Source organism: Podarcis cretensis (genome assembly GCF_951804945.1).
Source record: "Podarcis cretensis genome assembly, chromosome: 6".
NCBI classification, from domain to species: domain Eukaryota; kingdom Metazoa; phylum Chordata; class Lepidosauria; order Squamata; family Lacertidae; genus Podarcis; species Podarcis cretensis.
This window is the reverse complement of record NC_137175.1, coordinates 15,583,370-15,602,508: the sequence shown is the minus strand read 5'-3', so window position 1 is coordinate 15,602,508 and position 19,139 is coordinate 15,583,370. Positions and strand designations below refer to the sequence as shown.

Genomic DNA, 19,139 nt, shown 5'->3' with positions numbered 1-19,139 from the left:
AGAGGCCACGCCCACCTCTAACCCGGCGCCTACGAGTTCAGTTCTACGGTGACGCATGCGCAGCGTGGAGGGGCCTGCGTTCTGTTGCCGCGGCTCCGGGGTCTCCCTTGGCGCTCCGGCTGAAGAAGGAGGAGAGGGTCGCGCGGGGAAGGAGGACGGTCGGCCCCGGCCCGCCTGAGGTACGCTCCCCTTCCCTGCGCCTGACCAGGCCCGCGTGTGGCGTCCGGGGCCGGCCTCGTGGCTCGCCAGGCCCTCCCGCTGGAGCCGTGGCACCTCGCGCTTCTCTCCCCGGCTCCCTCTCCCGGCTTTCTCCGCGCCCGCTCGGTCCCCTTCAGCCGCGGCCCTTCCCTTGCTTGGCCGCGTCGTGGGGGTCCTTCCCCAGCTATGGTATCGGGGCTGGGGGCAGGTAGCCCGCCCTTCCAAGCAGCGCAGTAGAGCCGCTTGAATGGAAGGACTTCCGCCCCACGTGCTGTCGGAGCAGGACTTTATTCTTCAAGGCAGTTCAGAAATAATAATAATAATAATAATTATTATTATTATTATTATTATTATTTATTTGAACCTCACCCATCTGGCTGGGTTTCCCCAACCACTCTGGGCAGCTTCCACAGAGACCAAAAATACACTAAAATGTCACACATTAAAAACTTCCCTGAACAGAGCTGCCTTAAGATGTCTTCTGAATGTCAGGTAGTTGTTTATCGCTTTGAAATCTGATTGGAGGGCGTTCCACAGGGCGGGGGCCACTACCGAGAAGGCCCTCTGCCTGGTTCCCTGTAGCTTTGCTTCTCGCAATGAGGGAACCGCCAGAAGGCCCTCGGCGCTGGAGGAAAGAAAGAAAGGCAGAGAAAGGGGCAGATGGATGGCCGCCTGCCATGGATGCTTTAGTTGAGGTTCTTGCATTGCAAGGGGTTGGACTAGATGACCATTGGGGTCCGCTCCAACTCCTCGGCTCACTGATTCTATTAGCATCAACCTTGCTAACGGTCCCATGGGGATACCAGCAGTGTCCCCTGCCCTCCAGGGTTGTTGTAACCCCAGGGTCAGCAGACATTTTCAGCAGGGAGCCAGGCCACAGTCCCTCAGACCTTGTGGGGGGCCGGACTATATTTTGAAGAGAGAAAAAAATGAACGAATTCCTATGCCCCACAAATAACCCAGAGATGCATTTTAAATAAAAGCACACATTCTACTCATGTAAAAACACGCTGGTTCCCGGACCGTCCGCGGGCCAGATTTCGAAGGCGATTGGGCTGGATCCAGCCCCTGGGCCTTAGGTTTCCTACCCATGTTGTAACCACTACAGAGAACTCTGGAGAAAAAAAACTATGCAGTTGCCCAAGGCACAGCATAGATACGCCCTACACTGTTGGGATGTCACCTTGAAACATAGATCTTTATAATTGCTACAGGGATGTGTCTTGTACAATGTACAGCAATGAAAGCATGAATGCTTCATTACCCTTTTTAGTAACAGTTGGGAATATGTGCAGGGTATCCATATGCTTTTCCTGGAGAGGCACCTTTTTACACTGCTTGTGCTATGTAAAATTTTGAATTTTCCACAATGTGAACCAGCATTAAGGTAGAGAACAAAGTGCACCCCCACTTACATTGTGATAGTTCTCCTTTCTGGCGCATAAAGAGCAGGGTGTTATCTGAATATTGAATGAAGGATTCAGTCTTAACCGCATTTACTTAAAGAACGAGTAAGACCTCATTGAATAAAGTGGGACCTGCTTTTCAGTAAGCATGCGTATGTAAATCCCGCTTAATTCAGTGGCAGCGTTTATTTATAGACCACCCTTCAGTGCGAGGCTCCCAGGGCAGTGTACAGTATACAAAATTAAAACAGACAATAAAACACTACATAAAACAATATAAGTCACAGAAGTAGCACCAGTAAAATCCAGCAGAAGCCATGTCAACAACTACTATATAATCCTCAGGAAGAACACAGTCAAACCTCGGTTGTTGAACGTAATCCATTCCGGAAGCCCATTCGGCTTCCAAAACATTTGACAACTGAGGCACAGCTTCCGATTGGTTGCAAGAGCTTCCTGCACTCAAGGTAGTCCTTCAGATTTGCTTCTATGCCACTGTATTTGTGTGATTCAGGGCATAAATTTATTTTTGTAAAAAAACGAATTAAAAGTGGTCATATTATAAGTATGATGATTGAAAATACTTCTATTTAAATTATTTTCAATTATTTTTACAGGGGCAAGATGAGTTTGTTTGGGTCAACATCAGGGTTTGGAACTGGAGGTACCAGCATGTTTGGCAGCACAGCTACAGATAATCACAACCCTATGAAGGTATTTAGCCCCACTTTGCATCCCTTTGTTTTCGCCTTCACCTGACCCCCCATATCCATGCCACCTCCCTTTTTCATGCAAACTCCTCCCCTCATAGAGACCACTCCCGTGACAACCTTCTGCATCTTCCTCCTCCTACACATTGCACCTACTAAGCACCTTTCCCCCCTTCCATCCAGTTACGAAGCCATTATTCTGCAGCCTTTTCATAACCCCACTTTCATCTTCACTCCCATTCCCATGTAACCTGTCCCTCCTTTTTTTGCAACCCTGCCTTGTGCCCAACGTTTTCATATTCACTCAGATTTGTCTTCCGTCCTCTTTTTCTCAACTCTCCCTTGCACATAGACCACCCACTTTTCCATGCCTCCTCTCCTCGTGTTCTGCAGCCCCCTTTTCGTGCACCCCCTGTTACATATGCTGCTGTATATATAAGAGGAATAGGATTTTAAGAGCTTGCTGTATATATAAGAGGAATAGGATTTTAAGAGCTAGCCTGTAAGCTAGCTTGTTCAGTTGGAAGAGGTTAAGTTTAATTGATGGATGTACATACCAGTATATGGGTGTTTGCCTGTTAATAGAATACCCGTTGAGAATTGCTACTTTGAGCTGGGGACTTGATATTCAAGATAGGACATGGTATCAGGAGTGAAATAAATGGGAAATAAATCCTCCAGTGGGGGCAGTGTAATGATATTCTTTTAGACATGTCTCCAGGCAGATATATTACTTCTAACTTTAATTTCTGTTCCAGGATATTGAAGTTACTTCACCACCTGATGACAGCATAGGCTGTTTAGCTTTCAGCCCACCAACATTGCCGGGGAATTTCCTTATTGCAGGATCATGGGCAAATGATGTAAGTAACAAATGAAAGTAGGTATTGAGGCATACCATGCACTTTGCCTGCACTATTTGTACTGAATATGGGCAGCTGCTTCTTGCAGATAAAATGTGATAATCTTAATGTTTAAAGCATCTGTTTACCACTCTTTAAGACAAGTCTGTTGCAATATACTGACAGACTATAAAAAAGCACTAACAATTTAAATGTTGTTTTAAAAAATATTGGTTGCCTCCGGAACATCTCCTGTTATTGGAATAGAGACTAATGATGATTTATTTTGTATATGAATCACTTCCCATAAAACATTCCAAAATAATTTAATCGTTAAAAACATTAACAATTTGATGAAAAATAGAGGTAGGAGTAGTATCTTAGCTTGCATTTCTCTGGACACACAGATGTTGACATAACATCCTTGTGTGGTTAATTGTTCACTCTTTTCTAATAGTACAATGTTATACATGTCTGCTCAGAAGTAAGTCCCATGGAGTTCACTGGGTCTTACTTCCAAGTAAGTGGATATTGCATTGCGGCCTCAAGGTATCCTGCTTTGGTTGGTGCATCTGTTGCAAATGAAGTTGTTTTAGCAGACAAATTCTAAAATAATAGTCATGCTATACTGCAGTCTTATTCATACTTAATAAGCTTCTTTGAACAGTGGTACTTACTCCTGGGAGTAAGCATTCATAGGATTAGGTTTGCATCTATTGTAGCAAAAATAAAAGTCCTGTGGCACCTTAAAAGCAACAAATTTATTGATGCTTTCATAAATCAGCGTCAGTTCACCAGGAGGTTCTTTGGCCTAGTGTTTTCAAAACACCTGAACCCCCCCCCCCAATAATATTTAGGGTAATATTTAGGGTAACCCATTGCAGCCCAGTAGCTAAGGTAGAAATCAAAAGCCTTAATTAAGAACCTAAGGAAAGGGTTCACCAGATGGCTGCAATCTCACTAGCTCCATTGTCTTGATGTAAAATGGAAAACTCACAAGACTTCAGGGTTGTTTTTGTTAGAATTCGTGCTCCATGATTGCAGTCACAGGATTGTTGTCTATCACATGACGGTGTATGTTTTGACTCCACAGAGTGGGAAGTGACGGAGACAGGATGTTGGTGTTACTGTGTTCCGTGAAGTGGGACTCTTGTCCTTTGTTCTTTCTCTTTGCTGTCTGATGCTAGAGAGAGAGAGAGGGAGCCATGTTGCAGTGCTCCGTGTGTGTTTATATGTAAATAAAGCAGATTCGCCAAAATGCTGAGTTGCTGAGGTCTGTTACGCAAGCTGCGAAGACTTTGCGGATCCCTAAGTGTGCTGGTGTCTGTTGGCATCGGTCGCTGGCTGAAGAAAGCTTGAAGCTCCCGAACGAATGACCAGGTGGGAGAGAACATGCCAGTCGGGCATGTGTGTCTACCAGGGTCCTACTCAAGTGTAGGATGAGCTCCTGACAGTTTTAAGGGCAAACAATGTGAACAGCTGTACATTAAGAGTGGTGTACAAATGAATCTTACTTAAAAATTATTCTGTCTCTTTACTTCAGGTTCGTTGTTGGGAAGTCCAGGATAACGGGCAGACAATTCCAAAAGCACAGCAAATGCACACAGGACCTGTGCTAGACGTTTGCTGGAGTGATGTACGTCCTTTTATTGCACAAGAAGTATTCTTAAAGATCTGTAATGTTTCTTTGGGAAATCTGAAGGCTATATAGCTTCTCCTTCAGTGGAGAAGGATGGAAGAGTTGGGTGGAAAAACCTCTTTAGAATAACCTGCATCCACTAAATGGCATGATCCTATCCTGAAAATTCTAATGTTCTTTTCTACAATATCAGGAGATCTATGCCCTTGATATGCTTTCACACTCGGACATGTATTTTAGAAACAGATAAAATACTACGGAATTTATATTTCCCACCCACACCTTCTCTTGTCATTATATAGGATGGGAGTAAAGTGTTTACAGCATCTTGTGATAAAACTGCCAAAATGTGGGATCTCAACAGCAACCAGGCAATACAAATTGCACAGGTATGATTTTTTTCATAGTCTTTTATAGAAAAGCTGAATAGAAGTGTATTTAAATGAAGATAAATTTAAATTCAGATAAATGTTGAGCATTTTAATCCATTTTCATCAGAATGGGAAGCTTTCTTACGCATGGTCTGCATTACCTTAATAGAAAGCTGTCAGGGGTCACATTCTAGTAGTGGGTAGGCTAAACTAAAAAGTGGACCAAGCCTACACAACCTATTTCCCATAGATACAGGGGTATATATTTAATTCTTAGTACACTCCAGGTTCACCCATCAATTTTCTCCATAGATGCGTCAAACAGATCTTGTAAGAAGAAAGGAGAGAAAAGCTCTGCAGTACCCTTTATATGCCCTAAGTTTTGCAAAAGGCAGATCTTTGCTCTATCCTCCCATGCCTGTGTGAAATGGGGGGGAGTGCAAGAATGCTAATGTGATTAGAGTTTGCTTTGCATTGCTAACTGTGTCCATCAAAAGAGAAGGTACAAGGCGAGACCAGGTTTGCTTTGCAAAAGAAGAAAAAGCAGCGGTCTTCATTCCAGTTATGTCTACACCCACCCTAAAATGCATGAATGAGCCTTATTCTAGACATCTTTTAAAACCTTCTTGTCCTTTAGCATGAAGCTCCTGTAAAGACTGTCCATTGGATTAAAGCACCAAATTATAGCTGTGTGATGACTGGAAGCTGGGATAAAACTCTGAAGGTAAGATGTCAATATTTTGTTTGCATTAACGCTATTCTACATATTTGAAAATGTTTTCAGCAGATTTTGCATAGCATGTATTATGCAGAAAATTGTGAGTTCCGTGTTTTGTTTTGTTTTGTTTTGTTTTGTTTGTAGCATTATTGTATGTGGTACAATTGTATCCATGTTTACTTAGAAGCAAGCCCTGCTGCATTCAGTGGGCCTTTCTTCCAAATAAGTGTGCCGAACATTTCTGCTTGAGGGTGTGAGGTATGAACTGGAAGCGCCTGGTTGTAATCCTGCGAGGCCATGAGCTCCCTCAATAAATGACTGTTAAAGTTCCTTTGGTGCCCTAGTTTGTATCATAGGAGTAATCCCAGTTCCTCCCTTAAAAGGTTGCTCTAAGAATGATAAAGAATGCATTTGAAATGCCCAAAGTCCTTGTTTATATAGTAGTATCTGTTATTAATATGACTTCAGTGTGTAAAAGCACACTGAAATGCTTTGAGCAAAGTCACTATTATTTCAGCTTGCAAAGATTGGGACAAACCCCATACACTCAGTTCATCCTTAAGACCATATTTGAACCAAAGCCCCTCACCCCATTCATCGTTGTATTGACTTGCAATACACAGGCTTTCCAGAACCAGTCTTAGTTAAGGACATGGAGACAGCATAGTCAGTTTTGCTAAGATAGCCTTTATAATACCGTATGTGTGGGATTGTTGATGTTTTTCATTTTTTTAGTTCTGGGACACCCGATCGCCCACGCCAATGATGACCCTGCAGTTGCCTGAGCGGTGCTACTGTGCTGATGTAGTAAGTAAGAGATCTTTTGGTGTGTGTTTGCATGAAAACATGCTGTCGTTTGCCATTTGTTTAGCTGTCTTTCTACCACAGTAATTAACAGGCTGAGTTTGTATCATTTTGTATCATTGTTATCATTTTAGGCAAGTGCTTTTACTGTTCATTTTGACTATGTAAATTTTGATTCAGATGATAATTTAAAAGTTTATTTTCTACTTTTTACTTTAATTTATCTTGTTTCAGGTATACCCTATGGCTGTTGTAGCTACTGCAGAGAGAGGCTTAATAGTTTATCAGTTAGAGAATCAGCCTTCTGAATTTAGAAGAATAGACTCTCCACTTAAGCATCAGGTAATAATTAAACTTGAGTTAACTTGTCTTGATTTATAGGAAGTAGGCCTTCTTTAAGTTGTGCCTAAATCAATACTTTTAAAAACAGTATTTCTAGCAGTTGTTCTATGTATGTGATAGATATTTTTTTTTAAGCATCATGGGCCAAATTCTATAATTTGTTTACATAAATAACTGTCATTATCACTACTGGGATCTTAAATTTTATTCTTAGCTGTTCTTTTGAGAGGGATAAGAATCAAAACTCGTTGGAAGAATAGCTTCTTAGAACCCCCCAAAATGACTTTGCCAGCATATATCTTATTGCAAGGAATTTAAATTTGATAATCTAGAATTCAAAAATGCTATTTCAAGTGTTTAAGAGAACTTGAGCTTACACATATGGAATTGTAAAACACTCTTTTCTTTGGCACGCAGACCTCCATGCCATAATGCAGATCACTTTGAAAATTTCTTCAGTTTCTGAAAAGGTTTGTCTTATGGCATGGTGGGCTACCATTTGAGAAACCCAAAGTGAGTTACTTGAAACTTGGCCCTCATCCTTTGAGTGCAGCCAGAAATGGACGCCTGAGAAATAACTATTTCCCAAAGGTCCTTGAATATTTGGACCTGTTCTTCCTATTGGGATTTGAATCATACACAATTCTTTGGCAAAATCTTTAAAAATCCTGTTAGAGTTCTCCTAATAAGTAAAGGCTTTGCGTGCTCTTAACTATTCAGTAGCTTTTATGTTGCATTGTCCCTGCTAACGCTTTAGGCTTGTTTGATAGCTGACCGAAGTTGCAATCCTATGTACACTTATGTGGGAATAAGTCCTGTTGACCTTAGTGGGATTTTCTTTGGAGTAGACATGTATAAGATGGTGCCATAAAACGCAACCTCTATCCCCCATTTAGCATCGCTGTGTCGCTATCTTTAAAGACAAAGTGAACAAGCCGACAGGGTTTGCCCTTGGAAGCATCGAAGGAAGAGTAGCCATTCATTACATTAACCCACCAAATCCGTAAGTATCTTGAAATGGGCTGCAAGCTGTCCACTTAGGCTTGCATGGAACATGGGCTTGTAGAAGTAGGCAATCTGTTGCGTGCAATGTGAAATGACAAATGCTTTTTTTTCTTCCAGTGCCAAAGACAACTTCACCTTCAAATGTCATCGTTCCAATGGCACAAATACATCTGCACCTCAGGATATCTATGCTGTAAGTATTTCGCACGACATCCAATAAGGATCCTCCAGGGCTGCTGAAAGTTATCCAGACCAAGTATAGATATGATGTCAAATCTGGAGTCTTCGTTCTTTGACATTTTGTCCCTAAAGAGAAATTTTGCTTCTGTCTAAAGGCAGAAAACTGACATCTGTAACAATCAGAATGTGAGTTGCTGAAGAATTTGTGCCTGCTACATTTTCAACCCGATTTTTTTTTTATTCCAGTAAAATACGTTCGTGAGTGAAGAAAATGACATTTCCCCATGCCCTTGGGACAGATGGTCAGATACTTCTCTATATAATAGCCAGTTTCCAATATTCTCTCCTAGCATTTTGTTCCGCTTTAGCATGTTTAGTAACTGGGACTTAGAGCTACGGATTCCATTGAGTTAGCTAGGACAAAGCAAATGGGACCCGGTTTGGGAAACATTTTGGAGGGGTAAACCCCCCCCCCAAAGAAAATACTGGGATTACCCAGGCCAAGGATATCGCTTGAGTGCATATCTTGATTTTCTACCATAAGATCTAATGCACACACACCTTTTGTTTCCGTGGGGGAAAACTTAAAGTTGCATGTGGCAGTGTTGGGCCCAAAACCTGCTCCCCACCCATAAAACTGGGTGTCCTAGTCACTTTTGGCAGACTAGGGGAACAGAGACCAGTATTCATCTTATGCAGCTCTAGCAGATGTCAGTGGAGGGAAAACTTGTTTGTGGTAGCTCTCCCCACCTTTGCCCGAAACAGGGAGCCAGATTCTGTAGCATAGGCACTGAGAGAGCTTCTGGCTTGGAAAGAGGGAAGCATTCCTTACCCCTCTTTCTGGGCCTGGAGGCTACGGTTTGTTGGGGATAACAGCCGGTAGGGCCAGCTTTTAAGAAGCAGTTCAGACTCCACCTTGTGCTTAGTGTAGTGGGGTGGGTGAGGAAGGACCAAAGAACAATGGTTCATCTCCTTTCCTCCTCCAGTCCTTCCCGGTGACCATTGCCTTTGTGAGCAGAGCTAGTTGTGGTGTCAGGTCTGCTTCAGTGGTATAAAACTGGGAGGTGGGGGAAGGGTGATAAAGTATTTTGGGGAAATATTGGAAACTGTCAAGTAATAGACCTTTTTTTTTTACATGAATGAACTTTGCTGTTTTGGTCTGAAATGACTAAACAAAGCTTGCGATGATTTTTTAAAAAAATACATCATTTGCTTCCTTTCTGAACTTTGTTGGTTCAGCTGTTAACTTTCAAACTGATCCATATAAGACTTTTGTTCACTTTTGGAACTGGTGTTTGAATGTCAATATTTTCCTCTTCCTTCCTCATCCCTCTTTTGCTATCATGTCTCTTAGGTTATAAGCCCGAGAGCGCAAACTGATACCATGTAAGTCACTCGAAATGTTTTCCAAAGAGTGGCGTGAAAATGCTTAAATTAAATTTTAAATGATTACTTTGAAGGTTAATGGGATCGCCTTTCACCCTGCCCACGGCACCCTTGCAACGGTAGGATCTGATGGCAGATTCAGCTTTTGGGATAAAGATGCACGGACAAAGCTAAAAACCTCAGAACAGCTGGACCAGCCAATATCTGCTTGCTCCTTCAACCACAACGGCAATATATTTGCATATGCGTCTAGTTACGATTGGTCAAAGGTGAGTTGGCTGAAACGTAAAGAGAGCATCTTTTAATAGATGTTGTTGGAGAAATTCGGCATCTCAGTTAAACTGAAATATCTAGAAAGAGAGGGAAATACACCTAGTACCACGGCACAATATCTGAATGCAGCCAGAGCCCCACTTACTTGCAAGGTGTTAAATAAAATACTTGGTTAAGGTTTAATTTATTACTGCTGTGTAATACAACTGTATTTAACCATTTTTGCAGGGGCATGAATTCTATAATCCGCAAAAGAAGAACTATATATTTCTGCGCAATGCTGCCGAAGAGTTAAAACCCAGAAATAAGAAGTAGTGAGTATAATTCGGACCATCCTTGTAGCACTGCTTTCTTGCCACATGCCCCCTCCTCATTGATCTCTTTCCAGTTGTCTGTCTTGGATTGGTAACCCTTAGCAGGGGTCTCTGTGACGGTTACCAAAGTACATTCTTATGGGCTGGAAAAGTACCCTTTGACTAGTGTGTTCCATGCTGCCCAGGAATGCCTGACATTTGCATGAAGACTTGCCAGTTTTCTTAATAGTAGCAAAATTCCTGCACTGGACCAAGAAACAGTTGTTGCATCCTAAGTACTTGCCAATATTTTATGAATACTACAGAAAAAGTGTGCTTTGCAATAATTCTCAGCAAACCTTTTTTTCTTACTGGATTGAGAATTGGGGGCTAATGAGTGTTGGGGAAAGTCAGTTTTTGTGATTTTAGATTCTTCCGAGGTTTTCTTTTTCATAGAATTGTAAATTTAATATTAATCTGCTGCCAATGTGTACCCTTTTTTTGGTCTTAGACATATTTTTCTACTCATGTATGCAGGCTATGTACTGAAGGCAAAAAAAAATTCCTAGAATAAACCCAAATTAAGTTTTGATGCATTCTAGGAATAATTCAGTTCTGATTTCGCTGCAAACTGTGCCTAGGTTGTGGTTTTGAGATGTGGGCGACTCACTAGGGGGATAGAGTTGCATAGCACAAGCCCTCTCTGGTGATACATTAACATGCAACAGTGGATAAGGCGACTACAGACCCAGGGACTCCGTGCCATGTAGAAATACTGTTGTGCTTGTGTTTCCGTGAACTCTTGCCTGGTCATTGGATGCAAGATAGCGGGCGAACAATACAATGTCTCTGCATTGCACTGTGCCGATGTCTGCAGTAGCAAGAAAAAGAAAGGGCCTTATCATAGCTAAAAGGACAGTTTCATATACATGTGCCACATAATAGGACCACTTCTGTACCCTAATCTGTGTCTTAAAAGAGCTGCAGATGCAGCTATTTCCAAGTAGAGAAAGCATTCCTAACTCCACTAATATTGCATAGGGCTAGGCGGGTAAACCTCATCGGAACACAACTAAGTAGAAATGGTGCAGAGGCTTATGTAATGTGCATCTAGTCCAGGCTTATTCACATTGGGGAATCTGCTGTTCAAAACGTCAAAGGATTTTCTTACAAAAAGCTTGATGCCGATTTCCGTTTTATAATGAATGGAAGAAGGGGGGGGGGCTGAATTTGTATACAAATACGCTTCTGTCAGAATTTTTTCTGTAAGCACATATGTTGTAAAACTAGCTATGATTTAAATAAAACTGTTTTGAATTTGAACAAAACCTTATGTAAGTACTTCAGTTGTCAGCGCTGGTGAACTGAGGGATCAGAGGCAAAATATTTAAAACCACTCTTATTAAATGATTTCATGGAATCTCAACCAGTCTCTTGTTTTGTATTGTTCACAAATTAATGTCTGCTGCTGAGCTAAAGAATTCAGTGGCCAACTCTCACTGATACGCAAGTGAAAGGCCTGTTCTTTTTCAATAGTTTTTTGTTTGGCAGCTGAATGTGAGTAGCTCCCTTTTCACAGACAGGAACATAGGGAGCTGTTGAACTATTTGGCCGTCTAGCCCAGTATTCCCTCTTGTGGCTGGCAGTGTCTCTCTGGGCTTTGCAACAGAAAGGCTTTTCTGAGTCCTTCCACCAGAGATCCTTTTAAATGGAGAGCCAGTTGAGTTGAACCCAGGACCTTAAAGCACATGAGCTACGATGGTTCCATTTATGGTACAGATAGCCTGAATTCAAGAACAAGAAATAGGTTCTATGGAATCTCTGATCAAAAGGGCCACTTTCCACAAAATGCAAGGCTGCATGAAAACCATTTGACCAATACCTTGCTTAAATGGTTCTTAACTTCGACATGGGCTTCTTCAAATACTGGCATGGTTTCCTATAGGGCCATGTATCACGTGTCTGCCAATTCTATATGTGAAGGTCCTGGGGAACCAGCATCCATAAGCCAAGATTATACCCTGCATTTTGTATAGCCAGCCCAGAATTGTCTGCTCTGAAGGCCTTGGAGATGCATGTTGCTTATGGATAGCTGTATTCACAATGGCAGTGTGGCATACACCCAGTACTTTGGATGCAACTACAGTACTTTGAATAGCCAGTAAATAAGATAATATCAAACTTCTCAAGAGGTGAAACTGATACAGAATGAGAAGCTTCCAGTGCCAAATTCATTACTTTTGACTATCAGCTCAATCTTTTTCTCAAGGCAAGCTCCCCTCGTGCTGCTTCTAGTTGTCATGTACAGTTTTAGCCACTAGCAGTTCACGCCTTCTTGGTTAGGGCTGGGTGTTTGTTTTGTTTTTTTAGCGTTCATGTGCTGCTGAACTGCAAATGGACTATTGCAGACTTAATGCTTATTCTTTCTGATTATAAAAGCAACATCTTTCATTTTGCAGTTAAATCTTGTGGAGGTCAGAAGCCTAGCAGGTAACAACGGTGTGTGTACGTGTGTGACCTGTGCAGAGCAAATATTCCCTGGCTTCACTTGAGCTATCGCCTGCTTATCTGTGTAGTAAATTGAGCGTAGTATATATTTCCCTTTTTTAGTGAGTGGCAATTTAGTGAAACCCCACGATCGACACATGCAGTATTGATGTTCCTTCCAAAATGGTTGGTGAAATTGCAGGAGCAGACTGGATTTTACTCTAATTCTGGCTCGCTTTTGCAAGAAAGCTTAGCATTATGTTTGCATTATGCAGTTTTAAGCATCATGCTTATTTGCTAGCCTGACTACTTTTGGTGAGATGGTTGCTGTTTTCTCATAGGGCACTCACATGGCAATTTATATTGACATTCAGATATGAATCAGTCCTTTACTTCCTTTTTGTTTATGTAAAACCCAGGTCCGTGCCTGATAAAGCAACTTATTTACAACCACTCTGCAAATCCATACTGAAAGGGGAACTTGGAACAGATCCAGATCTTCCTTTCTTTTTACCACCCTCTTTGTTTTTATCCTTGAGAGCAAGTTATGAGTATAGCGTAGGAACCCGATAGAGCTGAAATGATAAACTTGGTTCCCCAAAGACTTTTATAACAAGGTAGCAGGCTGCTATTTTCGTATGAGTTTTAGTTGATTATATGAGCACATTCCTTCAGAAATGCCCTCATTCAGGAATCTATATTCTGTTCACCTTTTGATGCACCTGCAGGGAGTATCACTTGCATTACGTTTCTGTGCTTTGTGTGTGAGGAGAACAATTTGAGGGCAAGTCCAGAGTTAAACAGAGTTTGATTGCCATTTTATGCATGCTGTTAGAGCATTTTGTGCATTAGCTGATATAGCTTTCTGAAGATAAGTGTCTTGGCTTTGTGGATGAGGCAGAAAACGAGAATGGATTCTTCCTGTAGCCTTCATAGTTATTTTGAGATGAACGTGATAAACTAGGAGTGGACTGATTTACCGTATTTTTTGCTCTATAAGACTCACTTTTTCACTTCTAAAAAGTAAGGGGAAATGTGTGTGCGTCTTATGGAGCGAATGCAGGCTGTGCAGCTATCACAGAAGCCACAACAGCAAGAGGGATTGTTGCTTTTGCTGCGCAGTGATCCCTCTTGCTGTTCTGGCTTCTGAGATTCAGAATATTTTTTTTCTTGTTTTCCTCCTCCAAAAACTAGGTGCGTCTTGTGGTCTGGTGCGTCTTATAGAGCGAAAAATACGGTAAATTGAAGTTTTAAATCAAGTTTCCCATTTGCACACCAGATATTTCATATAAAAAATAGTTATCACTGAAAGCTTGATTTATAACTAAATAAGGTTCTTAAGCTATATTGAAGGGTCTATATTGCTGTTTTTTAAAAAAATTATAGCATTTTTGTTTTAGCAAATGGGTACAGAATACATTGCTTATTTATGAAATTTCCATGTTGTCCCAAAACCAAATTTCTGAGCGCAGCTACTAGTTCTCAGCTATTAGCAATATCTTTACCTTGCTGTAAGAGATTCTGGAATTTATTCTGCAGTGCATGCTGAGTTCATGCGGGACACTGCCCAGGCCTATTGAACGTCAACATTGCCCCCTATATCAGTCAGTACTCCTATCATTCCCATGGACTCCAGATTTCAGGGAGAAGATCACTTGAAATGTCCAACCTATATTTCAGGAAAGTTGTTCTCCGTTGTGCATCTTCTTAAGGAACTGGCTTCAAAAAGAGCTGTAGAATTTCCCCAAACACAGCATGAAAACTAAAATAAAAAATATCCTAAAGAATCAAACGCATAGGAGTCAGTCCCTATACAGTAGGGAAGATTAGCCTGTGGCTGTCTAGATTTATTTATTTCGTAAAATAAATGAAATGTATTTTATGAAACTTAGATGTATTAAGTGGTTAAGGCTCTAAATGCAGCAAATAAACAATAAATTCATGTAGCATCCCTGGCATAGCCAAAAGCAGAGAAGGAAAGTGAGTAAGGGAAAGTAGGAACTGCCAGCCCCTTTTGCCATCCTGTTAAACCGAAGTGCTTGAATTAGCAGCATGGTGTGGCTCGGTGTGGCTCAGTCTGTCTGCGAAGTTATTTCTAAGCCCTACAGGCTTGTTAGCGCTTCCTTTAAAAAAACAAAACAACGGCACTGTTGTTTGCCTTTGTGCTAGGATTTATGCTGTAAAATGTTCTCTCCCCGCTGTCTCCTTTCCAGTGCTTCAGTAGAAATCTTATCCGTACACAACTCTTCAGGGCTGTCATGCTCCTTGAGTGTTTGCTTGGACACTAGCGGAACAAGGTTGAATGAATAAGCCCCTGGAGTGCCTCCCTATTCTCTTTCTAATCTAAGGTCTTTGAAGGGCTGGAGTTGAGTTTTATAAATAAGCACCCTTACGAGTCCTCTTGTTCTTTTTCTGTTTTGAAGGTACCACAGGAACTTCAACTGAGGAAGGTGTCTCTCTACCCAGAAGTTAGCTAGCCTTGCTTGCCACTTGGGCTTCTTCCTTGTGTCATCTTACCTGTAGCAGCCAAAATGCTTAAACTATACTGCTGGGTTTTTCTTCTTCTCCTCCTAAACCTTTTTATCGATATGTTTTTGTTCTGTGGGAACTGCCTCTGGTTTTCCTTAAACTCTCCTCCTATGGGTTGACCTATGTCAACATTTCTACCCACTTCTACAAGGGCATATTTTTGAGTCAACTTGCATAGGATTGCACAGTAATGGCACATGATACTACTAGCAGATGCTTTAAGCTGAGCTATAGAACATTAGCAGGCAGACAGTCGCCTGTAGCTTAAAAATGTGCACCCAAAGGCTCACATAGCTGAACAACAGGTGCAAAATTGTATCATCTGCCTTCTCCATCCTTGCCAAGAACAAAACAGTCTTCAGTTCGTTCCCCCAGCTCTGTAGTTTCCAGGGCACCTTGAAAAAATCATTGGAGGCTTAGCAAGGGGCTTCCTTCCATGATCAGTAAAGGTGTAAAAGCATCCTTGTCCCTGACATAGTCTGAGGGTGCATGATGGTCCCATTCTGGTCCGTGCCTGCATGAATAGGAGACTGCTTGAGAACCTCATGTGCATCACCTTGCGTTTCTTGATGGGAAAAATGTGAGATGTAAATATAGTAAATAAGAGATAAACAATGGTCTGGCCAAGACTACTGCTGTTCCCCTGCAATGTGAAACATCTGTATTGCATAACAAACTTTTCATGTGATAGTGAGGATCAATGGTTCCAGCAAGCACCCTGCATGAAGTGGGGGGGGGGGGGGAGGATGCTGTAAGAAAGCAGCTCTTCCTCAGCAAGCTGGTTAATCTGAAGAAGGCTCCCTACTTGCAGAATGCCTGGAGGCTTGCCATCCCTGGTGTCTCCCTCTTCCCCTACCCCTCCCTTGGCCAAAAATAATCATTTTCAGTTGCAATACATTCCTGCATCTTCACTACTCTGCCTTAAGGTCTGCTGTGTGCGACCACCCTCTACGCCAGTCACAAGAAGAATCGGCCATGACAAAAGACACCAAAGCTGAATCCTAGCTTTTTCTAACGTGTATTGGTTTAGTTTATGCCTGAGGAAAAGCCTCTGGCGTTCCCTTCCCTTCATCATTCAGGCCTTGCTTCTTACCATAAATTGGCTTATTGCAAGGAGAAAGGGGGAAAGAATTTTGTTCATGCTCCCTTGCTCTTTCATTCAAAATAGTATTCCTAGTTAATCTGGGCTGGATGTTCAAAGGCCTTCTGCAGCTAGCCACATTTTAAGTGGGTGTTGTACAATTGGACCAATCATTGTGATCCATTGTACATGTTCTAGATTGTATTTATGGTAATATTCCTGCACTGTCCAAGGGTTAGCTGAGGTCCTCTTTCACCAACTCTGCGTAAACCCTGCCTTCTAATGCATTTATGTGATCTACAAGGGCTTTATGAGGTGGTAAGTGGACTGTACCACAACAGATTGTAGATAGTGGATCATAACCAAATGTCCTTCCCTTAATCATCATCATCAGTTCTGTGCATCAGAATCCAGCCTTATCTCTGATATGCTGGTTTTCTATGTGCTTGATTTTTCTATCATGAAGATATGTTCATCCATGTGCTCTCAGTCTGAAATGAAACAGTCCACTGCAGTTTTACCAGCTCTTCGGCTATTGGTGTGAATTAGACCTAATTTTGAGACCTTTTGAAAAGTTTTTTCCACTAGCACATTAATGCTCGAAACACATTTTCCAGTGATCTTGCACTCCAAATGAGTATTATCAATCTTTTGACGTATGTAAGAATCCAGTCTTAATCCAGATTGAAAGTAGTCAAATTTATGACTTCCATTGAAGAGAAGTAACAATCATTTATGAAAAAACCTGATCCACCAGCACACACACACACCCTCCACCCCATGTAATATGCCACACATTGTAATCTTGATGACAAAAAGAAATGGATCACAGGACTGGTCGCAAGCAGTAAAACTTGAATTTATGTGACTTTCTTGTATAAATCTGACCTGTGGTGTGAATATAATATGCAACTAGGAATAACTGTGACCCCTGGGTCATTGGTTTAAGACTATATCTGCTAGAAAAAGCAGTTCGTCATGTCACTTATAGCAAAATAAAATGTTCAAGATGGCTATCTTACGTTAATTCTGTGCTTTCTCTCCCAGTGTTGTGAGGAGAGAAGAGAGTGTGTTGCATTGAACTCTTTACCAATTTATCTCCTCTTCTTAGAGAATTTAATGAAATTACATCCCACCTTTCTTCTAAAAGCAAAAAATTAAGGCACGTTATAACATCACCCAACTGTGTTTGCCAAAATGGCCTACCCGGTAACACAAAGTATTATAAGACAATATATTAGAATCTAGTGCATTGCTTGCTGGAAAAGTTACAGGATATTTGATCTAGCATTTATAGATACATAATCTTAAGATGTGCACAAATACCAGTTTGGATTCTTGTTTTCTTTAAATATTGCATAAAAGAGACTTTTGGGCTGCAATCCTATGTTCATTTACCTGGGAGTAAGACCCATTGAACTCAATGGGGCTTGCTTTGGAGTGGACATAATATTGCACTGTTAAGCTATTTAAAGTTTATTTTTTTAATACATTGTTGGCCCACTTAGTTTTGTGTGGGTCTTAATCCTCAGCAAGCATTCTTCCTGAATGGGCTCATCTTGTCCTCCTGGAAGTAGCAACTGCCCGTTCACTCCCCATATTTCTCTGGTGGCTGTGTGGATTGAGCCCCAAAGCCTGCAAAAAAAGCACAGGTGAGATCAGAACAGTCACATGGTCAGACTGCCATTTAGCTTTTGATAAGCTTTGCAGAAGGGAAATAGCCACTCCTACTCTGTAAGAGCAAAGAATCCAGGAGGGACCTCAAAAGATTAATAAGCCTGTTGTGCCATAAAACCTATTATGGGTCACAGCCCACTTTTGTCAGATGCATGATTCTAAACCTTAGGAGAATTTCTTGAAAGGTAAGCACTGTTTCACAATGGAACCAACTTCCTTGGGCACCAGTGGACTCTCCATCAACAGACGATTAAAAGCTGCATCTTGCGCTGGGTAAATGACCTTACATTGGCAATTTTAAACCTTTATTTGGGCCAGAAGATGGCAGCATTTGTATCCGTTGAAACTTAACTGAGGATTCTTCTGGAGGGCTCTGCATTCTGCTGGATGCTAATAAAAGCAAAAATGAAACAAGAAAAAAAAGACAACACAGACTTCCATGACTTTGGGCTTTATTGACACCAGCAAACAACAAGCCACCTCTAAAGTCAGATGCCTTATTTTTCTTTTTCTGATAATTATAGGTGACTGCTGCAATCACGTCAAGTGCTTTCCCGTTGTGTTCCAGGATTAGCTCCCAACTCCTTCAGCAGCTATTATAAGTATTCCTTTCTCTCCCTCTCTTCTAAAAAAAAAATGTTGATGTATTCAAAGAGCAATATATATTTACAAGTGGGACTTGCGGTGCTCCTAGTCAGGGTTCCAATCCTCTTTCAGGATATTCCATTCCACCACCATTTCTATTTGTTTGTTTTGGGTATTTATATACTGCTTTCCCACCTCTCCACCCACCCAAGCAGCCAGCTAGCATTCCATGACTGCTGAGCACGCTCAGTCCTCCCTAGTCTGTTTACAGTTCCCACACCCTTCCTACTTCCCATAACCCTATTTTTAAAGGGAGATGATGTTTGTTGCACTTCAGAAAAAACTTGGGATTTCCCCACAGCCTGCTTTTACCACCTCCTCATGCTCGAATGGTGTCATTTTGGCTAAATAAGGGATGGTCATACAGCGTCCACTATCTGTATACACATTTTTATTTTATAAAGCCAAACCCTGGATGCATATGGAGAGAAGAAAATCAAAACAAGAAAGGAAAATGGCACCAAGAAAACAAAATCAATTCAGTTCCTCAGCAGGTGGGTCTTGCCACACTTCCAAAACGTGATAAAGTCTGGACTTTGGTGGACAGGCTGGC

General features: G+C 41.6%; 1 protein-coding gene across 3 annotated transcripts; it reads left to right on the top strand.

The window, feature by feature from the left end:
• Positions 1-28: 28 nt before the first annotated feature.
• On the top strand, positions 29-17,278 carry RAE1 (ribonucleic acid export 1). Of its 3 annotated transcripts, XM_079979767.1 has the most exons (14): positions 29-179; positions 2,222-2,318; positions 3,073-3,177; positions 4,700-4,792; positions 5,098-5,184; positions 5,804-5,890; positions 6,620-6,691; positions 6,923-7,030; positions 7,927-8,033; positions 8,153-8,228; positions 9,676-9,870; positions 10,103-10,188; positions 12,627-12,657; positions 15,078-17,278. In XM_079979767.1, the coding sequence occupies exons 2-13, from the start codon at positions 2,229-2,231 to the stop codon at positions 12,628-12,630; spliced, it is 1,110 nt and encodes a 369-aa protein (XP_079835893.1). In that variant the 5' UTR covers positions 29-179; positions 2,222-2,228; the 3' UTR covers positions 12,631-12,657; positions 15,078-17,278. The 3 variants fall into 3 exon arrangements, with proteins under 3 accessions (XP_079835893.1, XP_079835895.1, XP_079835894.1); XM_079979769.1 differs by lacking the exon at positions 12,627-12,657; XM_079979768.1 differs by lacking the exons at positions 12,627-12,657; positions 15,078-17,278 and having other exon boundaries at positions 10,103-11,593.
• Positions 17,279-19,139: the final 1,861 nt, after the last annotated feature.

What these genes read in the sequence shown, in the direction of transcription:
- RAE1 (XM_079979767.1), top strand. Translation starts at nt 2,229, where the DNA reads ATGAGTTTGTTTGGGTCAACATCAGGGTTTGGAACTGGAGGTACCAGC. An exon ending in GGTGCTACTGTGCTGATGTA is followed by an intron (nt 6,692 to 6,922) that starts GTAAGTAAGAGA and finishes ATCTTGTTTCAG; the next exon opens with GTATACCCTATGGCTGTTGT. An exon ending in ACTCTCCACTTAAGCATCAG is followed by an intron (nt 7,031 to 7,926) that starts GTAATAATTAAA and finishes TCCCCCATTTAG; the next exon opens with CATCGCTGTGTCGCTATCTT.